This window comes from Gossypium hirsutum, chromosome A03, assembly GCF_007990345.1.
Source record: "Gossypium hirsutum isolate 1008001.06 chromosome A03, Gossypium_hirsutum_v2.1, whole genome shotgun sequence".
NCBI lineage: Eukaryota > Viridiplantae > Streptophyta > Magnoliopsida > Malvales > Malvaceae > Gossypium > Gossypium hirsutum.
In genome coordinates this window covers 56,126,115-56,140,239 of record NC_053426.1, presented here as the reverse complement: position 1 = coordinate 56,140,239, position 14,125 = coordinate 56,126,115, and the positions used below count along the sequence as shown (strand labels likewise).

The window sequence follows — 14,125 nt, the reverse complement described above, 5'->3', positions numbered from 1 at the left end:
TTATGCGAGCTTTCTAAGCAAATAATGCTTACGTAGTTGTGTTTCTTCTATTTTGTAGTCTATCGGAAGCTCGACTTGCTGGAACCTTGTTGGAGTCTTATCACACTATTCAGAAGTCACTTTTGTAGTTTTTGAATATTTTGGCTTTGGTTATAAATGGCATGTATAAGGCTTAATGTATAGGATTATATGTGATAGATGTTGTAAGTATGTTATATGGTTCACTTGATTTGATTATGTCTTTTGAGTTTAAGATGATGAATTTGTAATGCTTATTAAGAATGTGCTTTAGTCACTTTTGGATGGTATGTAAATGCATAACTTATGATATGTCTTTAAGTATATGAAATATTGAATGGTTGGTAGTTGTGGAAATGAGAATTTAGGTTATAATGTGATGTTAAATTGTCTTGAATTGAGGTGCCTTTGAATGACATATTGGTTAGGATTCATAGGTTGGTTGATTTAGCATGTTTAGAGTACGTTTAGTAAGTGTTTTGGCCATGTGAATGTGTATGTGTATGTTGTTTCTTGTTAGGCAAGACTAGGCATGGAAATGACTTGTTTTAGGGGTTAATTTTGGTGCACACGGCTTGGGACACGGGCTGTCACACGGCCGTATGCCACAAGCGGTCTTTTCACACGGTTGTGTCATTTATATTTTAGGTGTAGGTTTCACACGGTTTGCGACACAGCCATGTCTCCCAAAACAATTTCGAGCATGGTCTAGAACATAGCCTACGATATGGCCGTGTGACCCAACATCGAATACCCACACGGTCGGGCACATGGCCTATGACACGACTGTGTGGCCCTTTTTCGAATACTCACACTGGCGAACACAAGAGTTGGGACACGACTGTGTGGCCCTACTTTGAATGTTCACACGGTTTGGACTATGTCATATGGCCTGGCCGCACAACCGTGTTACCCCTATTTTCCAAATTTTGCATTTTATTTCAAATTTTTCTGTTTTGTTTCAAAATAATCCTTGAATGTTGCCAAACTATTTTTAGGGTCCCAAAAGCCCAATTTAAGGCCCAAATGTGTATATTTTCTATGATTGTATTAATGTATTAAAGTGTTACTTAATTTGAAATACTTATTTTGTTTTGAAGTTTAAAGTTCTGTTTTGTTTAGTAATGCGTCGTAACCCTAGTCCAATGACTGAGACAGGTTCGGGGTGTTACACTTTTTTTTTGAAATAAATCAAAAGTGATACCTAAGTTATTCATTTTGTCTCATCTTACCCTGTTACATAATACTGACTAATAAAAGTGCGACGACACATTCTTATTGGAATTCATACACCTTTTTCTGGATAAAATTTATAATTTAAGTACTAGTAAATTTAATCTTATCTCGATACGCAATACCAACTAATAAAAGTGTGAAATGTGACACATTTTTATTGGAATTCATACACTTTTTTCTTTTTGGATAAAATGAGAAAATTTATAGTTTAAGTACCCTTGAATTCATACACATTTTTATTTTTGGATAAAATAGAAAAATTTGTGGTTTAAAGGCCACTTTTAATAATAAATTTAGGTATCTAAGTGTGAAATGCAACATAATTTAGGAGGCAATTTTGTAATTAGAACTAATATATATTAGATGTCCAGCTTACCCATTGATTGGCTTGAGACTTTCGGGTCGGGTTTTACTGAAGTGACTCAAATGAAATAATTTGAGGCTGACATAGAAAGGTTCTTGAACAAATTTGATTTCTCTTTGGGGGTACAGATTAAAGTGCCTTTTGAGTCGTATACTCTTTGTATTATTAATTAATTGAAGCGCGAAGTAGCAGATGGCGGAGAAGCAGCTTATCGTGGCCGTTGAAGGCACCGCCGCCATGGGTCCCTACTGGCAAATCATCCTTTCTGATTACCTCGAAAAGATCATCAGGTCTCCATCGCTCCTTCTTTCTCTTTCTTCTCCTCCAATTGCTTTTATTGTTTAATTCCCTTAATACTCGTTAGTAAAGTTACAGTCTTTGTTAAAGTTGATATTAATATTATTTTCGAAGATTTCCATTCTTGAGATGTCTGTGAAATTTTCTAGTCAAAATTTCAGATAACTTTTTGCTTACGGAATTATGCTCTCTGGATTTCGCTTTATATGCCCACTGAATGGTCCTTGATATTACCTGAATTTGACGATTGATTCTGGAATATATGATAAGTGTGAAATAGAAAAATGATGAACAGGGGACCGTTAGGAGAAAATAAAGAGGCATTAGGGAGAAAAGATTGTTGTAAGAATCTTCTCTGAATAGTGAGAGTACGTGCCATGTGTATTGTCTGGTAATTCCTCAATACAATTTGGTATTTGTAAACAACCATGACACTAATCTGAAAAGCAGGAAATAAGCATAACAAAAACAGAAAATAGTAAACCACTCATCTAACTTAGGCTAACAATTGGACCTGTATCAAGTATTAACTGCCTTCTCCTTCAGTGCATCCTTGTCCTCAAGGAGGAAATCTGGAATTTGAGTCTGCAATGTTGATAGAGTCTCCCAAGTAGCATCTTCTGGGAAAGAGTTCCTCCAAGTAACTTACGGTTCTGTAACAGCTTGGTTGCCTCGCTTGACCATTTGTCTATTGATAATACTAATTGGTTCCTTTCCTACAAATTGCTTGAGCTAAGACACATAGAAAACAGGATGCACTGTCACCCCTACTGGTGATTGCAGTTTATATGCTACTGGACCCACTTTCCCTATGTTTTGATAAGGCCCAAAATAACAAGCTGATAACTTCAGACATGCCCTGTTAGCTATGGCTGTAGCTTCACCAATACCCAGTCTCCAATCTGAAACTGCCTATACTCCCTTTTTTATCTGCTTGTTGTTTCATTCTATTTTGTGCTGATTCAAGATAGAACTAGAACATCTTAATAGTAGCTTCTCCAGCCTTCAGACTTTTATCTACTGCAGCTACGTTAGAATCACCTGCTAAGTAAGGAAAGTGAGTTGGCAGAGGCTGCCCATACACAATCTCATAAGGTGTTACATGAGTAGCAATATGATAGGTGGTATTGAACCACCATTCGGCCTGGGGTAACCACTTCACCCAGTCTCTTTGGTCTCTCCCCCGGCATAAATGATGTGGGCATCTTGACAAGGCATTGACAGTTGCATTTGTAGTGCCTTTTCTATGAACCAAATCATAGTCATAACCTATCATGTGTACCACCCATAATTGTTGAGCTGGAGTATTGGGTTTTTGATCTAGCAAGAATCATAAACTTTGGTGATTATTTTTTATCAAAAAATGCCTTCCCAACATTAATGAATTCCATTTTATCACTGTTGCCAGTATCGCTAGCATTTCTTTCTCATATTTTGGAAGAGCTTGATGCTTTGGTTCCAAAGCCTTATTGAAGTAGGCAATAAATCTACCTCCTTGGCTAAGCACTGCTCCAATTCCTGTGTTACACGAATCAGCTTTAGCTGTGAAGGTGGCATTGAAATCAAGCAGTGTTAAGAGTGGTGCCATGGTTATTGCCTATTTCAATTCTTCGAAAGCTGCTTGTGCCTTTACATTCCAATCAAAACAACCCTTCTTCAATAATTCTGTAAGGGGTTTTCCTTTTATTCCATAGCTCCTCATAATCGCCTTTAATACCCTTTAATCCAATAAATCCACAAAGTCCTTTAACGGTTTGCAGTGCAAGCCATTCTAAAACAAAAGCAGCCTTCTTACAAACCATTGAAACAACACTTTTGCTGATAACATGCCCCGATTATTCTACTTGGGTAGCTCCAAACTCACATTTTTGACGTTTGACATAAAGTTGATGTTGGGCCAACACTTCAAAAACCTTATAGAGATGCATCGAATGGCACTACCAAGAGACTAAATAAGCTAATATATTGCCAAAGAACACTAAGACAAGTTTCCTTAATAATGGTTGAAAAATGTTGTCCACAAGGGATTGGGAAATGGATGGAATGTTTGTGAGACCGAATGGCATCATTAAGAACTTGTAGTGATCTTGGTGAGTTTGAAAAGCGGTCTTATAAATATTTTCTTCTCTCATGCGTATTTAGTGATAGCCGGATCTCAAATCAAGTTTTGAAAACCAGCAAGCATCTACTAATTCATCCGAAAGCTCCTCAACCAATGGAATTGGAAATTGATACTTAACAGTAAGTTTGTTTGGCTACCGATAGTCAATATATAGCCTCCAAGGGACCAAGACCTGTCGTTTTTCTTGACCAACACTCTAGACATGCGAAAGGATTGTTGTTGTCTCGTATAATCTCAACATCTTTCATTTCGACCATTTTTTCAATTTCAGTCTTTTGTATAGTTGTATCAATAACGTCTAAATCTTAACCACTTGAGATTCTTCAAAAAGTGGTATTTAATGATCACAACTCCTCCTTTTGAGGCAGTCCCTTGGGTACCTCAAATACCACAGCAAAGAGTTGGTAAGAGAGTTTCAGGGTCATGGGGCAACAGCTTGTCACATGGTTTATCACCAATGGATACTGGCATATAATAGCTTCTGTAAGTCTAGTAGCTATGATATGCAAGAGCCTTTATCACAAGTTTGTGATAACTAAGTACAATGTTTTTTCAAACGTGATATGAACTTCACCAGTTTCTATTCTCTTGAGTAAAAATGTCTTTGAACCAATGGTGGGCTCCATAGTCAAGGCATGAAAGTCTCATAATATAGATCCCAACTAAGGAACCTTTGTATCCCTAACACCAACTCACAACCTCTTAACAGCAGCACAAGGAAATCAGTATTTTGAGATAAACCTTGACAATTCCACTCTAATTCTTTACAGCCCTCTAGAGCCATCAAAACATCACCATTAGCTGCAGAGACACCGAGACCTTTAAGCATATATGGTGAAGTTTCCTCACTGTTGGTTGGTCAACAAAATTATGCGTGCTCCTTGTATCAAACAAAACCACCAACGGTTGATTCTTAGTCCTCCAATCAACTTCATTGATTAATAGTCTTTAGTATCGAATAGTGCATGAAAGAAATAATGGGTTTATCATGGTTGTTTGTCCTTTCACCTTAATTCCAGTTTCCTCTGTTGATTCTAAACAGTCAGAAAATTCCTCCAATTCATTCTTTGGTTCATCCAAATCTTCTACCAGTATCTGATACAGCTGTGACCTAACACATTTATGGCCAAAATTGTATTTACTACCACACCATGTACAAAGACCTCTTTTTCTTCGTTCTTCCCTTTCTTCCCTGATCAGTCTAGATGTCTTAGAGGTGGGTTCATTTTTTGGATAAGTGAACTTTTGAGATCTTGTTGATTGAGGTTTAGTTTGTGTAGGATAAGGTAGGAATGAGGTTTTTGATGCAGGTAATAAGGCTGATAATGATATATTTGGTTTAGGTTCATTGTGTGGGTATTAATGCATAGGAGATGTAGTTAAGGGATTTTCATAAGGAATAAAAGGCTTATGGGGTAGATTATAAAGCAGGGCCTCCATTTGCCTTGCAAGATTAATGCACGGATCAATATTTTTGGGAAAAATGTCTCACTGATTTAGATATCTCACTAAAGCAGTTTGTTTTAGACTTACCTACTCTGCCATGGGGTCGATAGACTCATTGTCATTGAAATGTGATCGCATCTCCAGCACGTATTGTTTCTAGTTAACATCCTTCAAGCTACCCTTAGACCTAATGACTGTTAGTGCCATTACAGTGCTTTCTTGTCAAGATGAATCATAATGGTTTGGGGGTCTTGTCCTTTTCCAAAGCTTCTAGTGCTTCAAAAAACTGTTCAACCTTGAGGTGCCATCCCAAAAAATCTGTTCCATCAAAGCATGGGCACTCTAGCTTGCTTTTTCCTTACATTATTCTTCATTTCCTTTGATAGAGTATCTGAACCTTGTAGTTCATGAATGACCTGAGCATGAGTGAGAGAAGAAGAGATACTTCTGTAGCACGCATGGGAGTTTTTCCTTTATCAGCAGTATCACTCGATTCTACTGGACCTTGATGAGTTGTAGGCCTGTGTAAATCTTCTAGTGAGTGACGAAACATCTGGGAAATCATCCTTCCCAGTCCAACCCTCAGATTTTCCATACCCTTTTTAAGCTCCATTTGTATCTCATCTTTGAACTGAGCTATGGAGTCGTTTGTCAAAGCCTCCAAATGTTCAAACTCTTTTTGAAGATGCCCAATGCCCTTTCATAGCTGTGTAGAATCCCATCCCCCATTTTCCAGAATGTCGCTTTGATATCACAGTGATATCACCTGAATTGACGAGGATGATTCTGGAATATATAATAAGTGTGAAATAGAAGAATGATGAACGGGACTGTTAGGAGAGAAAAGAAAGAGAAACCATCTCCTCCGAATAGAGAGTACGTGTCATGTATATTTTCTGGCAATTCCTCAGTACAATTTGGTATTTATAAACAATCATGACACTAATCTAAAAAGTAGGAAATAAACAAAACAACAAATAACAGAAAATATTAAACAACTCCTGACTTGGGCTAACAATTGGGCCTGGACCTGTATCCGTCCCATTTTAAATATTCTTTGTGTTAATGGCAACATTTCATTGATTTGTTAACATAAGAACACAAATTATGCCAGGAATTTAGTGCCAAAGCAACTGCTAGGGGCAAATCTTTGATATATGTGATCCTCATTTACCTTAAGAATTTACTTAAGAGAGAGTCTAAAGTGGAGTTCATTATTTGGTTGCAAATTTACTGGAATGTCTTCATTTTATTAATTTACAATATAAAATTTGATCATTGTGTTTTGCTAGTGCTTTTCTTCGTCCTAGGCTACATCTTGCATGCCATCCTACTCAGTGTCTCATTGCCTGCTTTGGATTTACGGCATAACCTTAATAATTTGATTGTTTTATAGTTAAATATATATTTTTTCTGACATATTTTACCAACTCCTCAGGTGTTTCTGTAGTAACGAATTCGCAGGGCAGGTAAAAAGGATTTTCTCTTTCCTCTTTTCCCATTCTGATAAGCTACTTTTTATGCAGCGTCAGCTGCCACTATGCTTATATTAGCACTTGGCACATGATATCGGATAATAAATAATATTTATTGTAGATAATTTAGCAAAAGACTATCAATTTTTTTTTTTTAAATATCGCATTACCAAATGACTGATTGTAAGACAATATTTATAGGCAATCTAGTGTAGACTTCCAAAATTACACAAGGAAATTAGCATCACCATTTAAATTTTGAAATTGCTGTCTGGTCAGTTTAAGATATCCAGTTTTCTCAATGTTGTGTTTTATATTAATTTAGGAATCTTGTTTAAATACAGAAGAATACTACATCAAATGTTGAGCTTTCATTGGTTGCTTTCAACACACATGGATCGTACTGTGGTATGTTGTTTGCACTATTTCTTCCTTGAAACTTAAAGTGGGTTACTAGTATTGGAACTACATTTTTTTTGGGTGGAAAATATGGTTCTCTATGCAGCTTGCCTAGTACAACGTAGTGGGTGGACAAAAGATGTTGATATTTTCTTACAATGGCTGTCGGCCATACCTTTTTCTGGTGGTGGTTTCAATGATGCTGCAATTGCTGAAGGGCTTTCTGAAGCATTGATGGTATGGCGTGTCAATCTTTTATGTGATTTAAGTTACTTTGTGCTTTGGTTTATGTTTCAATTGATTCCTATTTTGGGTATTTGCACCAGATAGCATTGACCTATTTAAGTTTGATAATTATCTAACTGTTCCAATTGAATCCTCAACTTTATTAAAATGCTCTCAATGCACCCCTTCCTACTATTTAGTCAATTAAATTTGACAGATCTTGTACCTGTAGGCCTGATCTGATATTTTAGTACATTTCACCTATCATTTTACTATTTAGTCATTTGATGTAGCTCAGATGTTTCCTATTGCTGCAAATGGAAATCAAACCCATCAAATTGCTGATGGGCAAAGACATTGCATTCTTGTTGCTGCCAGTAATCCTTATCCCTTGCCTACACCAGTCTATCGGCCACAGACTCAAAACTTGGAGCAAAGTGAAAATATGGAATCACAGACAGAGAGTCGTTTGTCTGATGCTGAGACAGTAGCTAAATCATTTCCTCAGGTAGTTCAACAGTACTTTGCTTCTCTTGTCTCCTAGTTATGGCCTTCGTTTTTAGGAGGTTAACTGACCCTTAGTTTTTACTGCAGTGTTCTGTTTCTTTATCTGTGATATGTCCGAAGCAGCTTTCAAAGCTAAAAGCAATCTACAGTGCTGTAAGGATGATAACATTTCTTAGTCTGTTTCGTTGTTAAGCTTGGGGACTTTCTCTCTAACATAGATATGTTGGCCATGTCTTCCAAAATCTACTAGTCTCTTCTTGAACTTTTAAGAAAATATTTTAAAGGATGTATGCTCTGTAACTTGCTGGTGGACTATGATGATAGTTCCATTGAACTTTTTGGAATTTTCCATTTACTTATGAAGCACTCTGTTAGATAGGGATGGGCTTTCATATTCATATAAATATGCATCTGGATGAACTATTTTCTGCTGGATTTTTGCTAGACTTCATCCTAGATTGTTTTCTTTACTTAATCACTAACATTCTCTGCTAACTGGAGCTAGGTACCCTAACTGCATTTCTCAAATACAGGGAAAGAGAAACCCCCGAGCATCAGATCCACCTGTTGACAATGTTAGAAACCCTCAGTTTCTTGTTCTGATTTCAGAAAATTTTATGGAGGGCTGTGCTGCTTTAAGTCGCTCTGGAGTTCCAAGTTTAGCACCCAATCAGAGTCCTGTGAAAATGGACATGGCTTCTGTCACTTCGGTTGCAGGGACATCTCCGACTTCTGTTCCATCAGGTGGTTTATGTAGAATCATTTGATAACTTCTGATTGAATGCTGTTTTTAACTGGTATCTGACCATTACATGTGGCTGATTAATTTGTGTGCTTGGTCATATTCATAGCTCAGCTCTCTTAAGCACGTTAGCAAATAGGAACGCTGGGAACTAACATATATTATGCTGGATGCAGAGCCTCTCCTTTTGTAGCCTTGAGTTTTATAATCCTATTTCTGTCCGGTCTGATTTCATTCAGCTAGATCCTCAAGATTGTCTTTTCAGTTTGCACCATTAAAGGAGGATTCTTTTAGGATTACCAAGTAATAGAAGCTCATGGCCTCTTATTGATTGGCATGTTTCCTCTTCAGCATCCAAGAAGTAACAAAAAAAAAAAAAAAAGGAAAAGGAAAAAAAACCCAAAAAGCCTAAACATATTCCCTTTCTTGCAGAACTTAATAACGAAAATATAAGACCTGTACAGTATCTATAACCTTGTTGTGTTCCTCAGTTCTTTTAATAATGCTAAGTCATAGACAGTGCAGCAGATATAGATGTATGCAAATTAGGAATAGAGAATTTACAGCTGTGAAAAGTTAGGTTTGTTATTTGTTGCTGTGATAGATTCTTGCTTAAGATTTGTCTTTGTGTTGGTTTCTAGTGAATGGATCTATTATGAGCCGGCAACCTGTTTCTGTTGGAAATGTTCCCACTGCCACTGTAAAAGTTGTAAGGCTCATGTACTTTTAGTCAATCAAAGGTTTCTTCTGTTGTTACTTGGATGCATAAGCATATCGTATTCTTCAGGAGCCCGCAACGATAACATCTATGGCAAATGGACCTGCTTTTCCTCATATTCCATCTGTTCCACGTGCCCCATTTCAAGCAGTCCCAACGTTGCAAACTTCTTCACCATTGACAACTACTGAAGAGGTGATGAGAAGTAGTGACAATGTGCAAGAAATAAAACCTTCTGTAGGTGGTATGACACAGCCTTTACGTCCTGTGCCTCCAGCGGCTGCAAATGTCAACATACTGAACAATCTTTCACAAGCAAGGGTGATGAACTCTGCTGCTCTCAGTGGAGGAACTTCTATAGGACTTCAATCAATGGGTCAAACTCCAGTGGCCATGCATATGTCCAATATGATATCTAGCGGAATGACATCTTCTGTGCCTCTGGCTCAAACTGTATTTTCATCTGGGCAATCGGCTATGACTTCATTACCTGGTTCAGGAGCTGTTACAGGGACTACACAGGTCCCACCAAACTCAAATCTTAATTCATTTGCTTCTGCAACTTCTAATGTGGCTGGAAATTCAAACATTGGAATTTCACAACCAATGTGTAATGTTCAAGGAGCGGTGAGTATGGGCCAATCAGTTCCTGGCAGCATGAGCCAAGGAAATCATTCAGGTGCACAATTGGTGCAAACTGGAGTTGCCATGAGCCAGAGCATGAGTGGTCTTGGTCCATCAACTGTTTCTTCTGGAACTGGTACATTGATTCCTACTCCAGGACTGTCTCAACAGGTACAATCTGGAATGCAGACAATTGGAGTGAACAACAATTCAGCTGCTAGTATGCCTCTATCACAACAGACATCAAGTGCTTTGCAATCAGCCCAATCCAAATATGTTAAAGTCTGGGAGGTAATCTGCGTGATAAATATATATTTTTAAAGGATGATATATAATTAGATATGCTGTTTTGGTGGAAAATCTTCTTGCAATGAGTAGATGTTGAAACCTTCCATGTGAATTCCTTCTATACTCTACTTGTAGTTTATTTATTTATTTATTTTTACACATATTCTGCTAGAAGTACTTGGTATTTTGGTTCTTACTTTCTTGTGTGATTTTCGATCTTCCAATAAACCATATATTTAATCAGAGCTATTAAGGAGTGTACAATTTCTTAGAATGGTCTTGGTGATTTGCTTTATGTCTTCATCCCTCCTGAAATCAAGTGGACTTTATCATTAATAACAAGCATCATCCTCTGTCTCTATTTTTCTTGTAAGGCATGTGATGAATTTTGGATGTCTAAAAGTTGAAACATCCATATTCCTAATTAATAACAAGCTGAAATGTTGTTGAGATGCTTCTGTGAATACATTCAATGCTTTCCCATTTGCTTGAGAGGTTCCATAAACTTTGTTGTCTCCTTGGCTAAGACAATACCTTGACCTAAATTACTTGTAATATTTAACCATTAGTGGGTTTGTTAGTTCCACCAAAGAAGCATTTGAGGGGGTGGCCAAGAAATAAAAAAAAAAAAATGGAATGCTTTTGACTTTGATTTTCTCCCTTGTCTATGTTGTATTTTATTCTTCTCTCCATTGTTCCTTGTAAATACCTTTAAGTGACATTGATGGTTTTTTGTTTAATATTAGATCTCTTCAACTGTTTTGCCTTTTCATTGTTGTATGTTTTCTCATGGGATTGTTCATGTCTCTTGAACGGTTAATGCATACAGGGAAATTTATCTGGTCAGAGGCAAGGGCAGCCGGTATTCATCACCAGATTGGAAGTATGTTCTCGGACATCTGATGATAATTTTGCCTCAAATACATCGCATTTTCCTTTTTCTTCACCTTAATTTTTTTTTTTGTAATTTTTTATGAATGGCTTGCATGCTCTGCTTCAAACACACATCTGACATGGAGCTATTTCATTCGCAATCTCTAATTTGATGCGCGATGCTTTTGTTTTAAAATTTTGTTTCAGGGTTATCGGAGTGCCTCTGCTTCTGAGACGTAAGTCTCTGGTTAATTTGTTTAGCTTGTGAACGTTTTTTCTGTTCTCCAAGGAAATAATAATTGGTAGAAATGTTTTCATTCTGTTTTTTTTTAGTGGTGGCCTTACTTTTTGCTGCATGGTCTTTGTCCTTATGCGACCATACTTGTATTTTTATGTATACATTTAATGCCAATCTTGCTATAGAACCTGAGGGCTTTTGTTTTGTTTTATCAGACTTGCATCAGACTGGCCGCAAACCATGCAAATTGTTCGTCTTATATCCCAGGATCATATGAATAACAAGTAAGTTCTAGCTGGTAAAAACATTTTCCACCACCTTTTTTCTCATTTATTTTGTTTTATTTAACTTCAGGCAATATGTTGGGAAGGCAGATTTTTTAGTTTTCAGGGCAATGAATCAACATGGATTTCTTGGACAGCTACAAGAGAAGAAGCTTGTAAGTGGTTTTGGGATAATTCTTTCTTTTAAGCAATGAAGAATTTAAATTTGAATGTCTTCCAGGACTCTTATAGACCCTTCGATAAGTAAAATTACTGCTCAGATTCTTCTTTAGACTTATTAAATTGTAAATGCATCCCTTTTGAGTTTTTCTAGGATCCATGTTGAGTTTTAAATTTCTCAAAATTTTATCCTATCAACCTTTGCAATTGTGGAATTATGAAATTGTTACTGCTGGATTATTCTGACATAATTTCTTGCTTTTAATTCCCCCAGTGTGCTGTAATCCAATTGCCTTCGCAGACGTTGATGCTTTCAGTTTCTGATAAAGCTTACCGCTTGATAGGGATGCTTTTCCCTGGGGTGAGAATTTTCTGACTTTTGAGTCCAAATTTTGGTTGGTTGAGTGTGTGTTATTAGTGTAGTCATATCCGGGCGCAAGTTCTAAGCTTCCAAAGTTCCACCTTAACCAGAAAATTTTGGAGTTGATAAAAACCTGCCATGAATACAACCTGCACTGTTGCAACACTCTACCAGGTCACCACCCATCTAGAAAAACCGAAAAAGATGATTAATTTGATTTTTTCTTTTAAGGAAAAGCTATAAGTAGATGAGTAACATGTGGCTTTCGTCTCCTGTTGCTTATTGTTTTTGCTATTAGCATTTTACCTTAGCGTCTAGGAAAGTCGCTAAAATGCTAAAATGAAATTTGATCATATAAGAGTAAACAAATTTAATACCAAATTACCAATCCTAGCGTCATCATCAGTTTTCCCCAAAAAGAGGTTTCAGTTTTACTTTTTACTTTTCCTAAAATAAACTTGCTTTTTTCTCCAAAAATCACAGGCAAATAAGAAAAGCAGGCATCAAATGAAATATACAGCTTCAATTTAGCTTTTCATTTTATTTGAACTAAGCACTTTGTGGAATTCAGGATATGGTTGTCTTTAAACCACAAATATCAAGCCAGCATCAACAGCAGCAGCAACAGATGCAGCCACTGCTACAACAGCAACAGATGCCACAGCAGCAGCAGCAGCAGCAGCAGCAGCTCCCACAGCTGCAACAACAGCAGCAGCTTCCACAGCTGCAACAACAGCAGCAGCAACAGCCTCAGCAGCAACAGCCGCTCCCACATTTGCAACAGCAACAACTCCCTCAGCTGCAACAACAGCAGCAGCAGCAGCAGCAACTCTCCCAGATGCAACAACAGCAGATGCCCCAGTTGCAGCAGCAGCCACAGCTTGCTCAGATGCCTCAACAGCAACAACAAATGGTCGGATCAGGAATAAATTCAGCTTATGTCCAAGGTCCAGGCCGATCACAATTAGTTTCTCAAGGGCAAGTTTCATCGCAGGCCCCATCTAACATGCCTGGAGGAGGCTTTATGAGTTGATCAGTGACACTCAGAATTTGCTGGCTTGGATAGAACTTCATAGTTGTGTAGGGCTTGTGTAGGATACCAGTCCACAGGTCTCCTTTAGTGGCCAAACGTGAGCAGAAGTTATCTAGTAACATCTAGGAGGAATCATTATGTACTGGTATATTACATGTACCATGATATCTCATGTTCTATTTTTTTCTCATTGGGTAAAATAAAGGTCTTATTAAAACAGAACCAGCTTATAACAGTGAAGAACATTTCACATAATTCACTCCTAAGGAGTCTCCTAACAGTATAGATGAGATACCTGCTGGTGGTTGCTCGTACATATGAAAGCCTGGAGCATCATTCATACCCAATCTTGCTGTGAAATCCGGCTGCAGGGTTAGCTTTTCTAAAAGTGTATTCCAGATGAACTTCCGATTGTCTGCATAGTAGCACATTGATCCTTCTAGCCATTGTAAAACTCCGAACATCTTCCAGCTCTTCATTGAACATGTGAAGGATTGGAAGGTTATCACTCTCAACAGCCACCATTCACTATCTGTGCTCCCGCACCAATTGCAGTCCATCGAGCATTTCTTAGAGCTCTGCTTGAACCACTAAGCACGCACCAAAGCTACGGCTAAAACCCATTAACCAAGTACCATCCTCGTCTTTCAACACTCCCTTAGCTGATGCCCTTAAACTGCACCATCTACATTGTTTAACCCAACCCACAGGAGGTT

The 14,125-nt window shown here is 37.6% G+C and overlaps 1 protein-coding gene across 2 annotated transcripts; it reads left to right on the top strand.

The window, feature by feature from the left end:
* The first annotated feature begins 1,639 nt into the window (after positions 1 to 1,639).
* LOC121203454 (mediator of RNA polymerase II transcription subunit 25) lies at positions 1,640 to 13,628 on the top strand. Of its 2 annotated transcripts, none has more exons than XM_041099125.1 (15): positions 1,640 to 1,908; positions 6,922 to 6,952; positions 7,303 to 7,366; positions 7,464 to 7,594; positions 7,881 to 8,090; positions 8,177 to 8,242; positions 8,623 to 8,833; positions 9,473 to 9,540; positions 9,619 to 10,464; positions 11,291 to 11,344; positions 11,542 to 11,570; positions 11,788 to 11,856; positions 11,927 to 12,011; positions 12,290 to 12,376; positions 12,948 to 13,628. In XM_041099125.1, the coding sequence occupies exons 1-15, from the start codon at positions 1,811 to 1,813 to the stop codon at positions 13,407 to 13,409; spliced, it is 2,511 nt and encodes an 836-aa protein (XP_040955059.1). In that variant the 5' UTR covers positions 1,640 to 1,810; the 3' UTR covers positions 13,410 to 13,628. The 2 variants fall into 2 exon arrangements, with proteins under 2 accessions (XP_040955059.1, XP_040955056.1); XM_041099122.1 differs by having other exon boundaries at positions 7,863 to 8,090.
* The last annotated feature ends 497 nt before the right edge of the window (positions 13,629 to 14,125 follow it).

Excerpts from the sequence above, each read along its gene's own strand:
- LOC121203454 (XM_041099122.1), top strand. The coding sequence starts at position 1,811 with ATGGCGGAGAAGCAGCTTATCGTGGCCGTTGAAGGCACCGCCGCCATG. Across the intron at positions 11,571-11,787 it reads AGTGCCTCTGCTTCTGAGAC|ACTTGCATCAGACTGGCCGC; the intron begins GTAAGTCTCTGG and ends TTGTTTTATCAG. Across the intron at positions 11,857-11,926 it reads CAGGATCATATGAATAACAA|GCAATATGTTGGGAAGGCAG; the intron begins GTAAGTTCTAGC and ends ATTTAACTTCAG.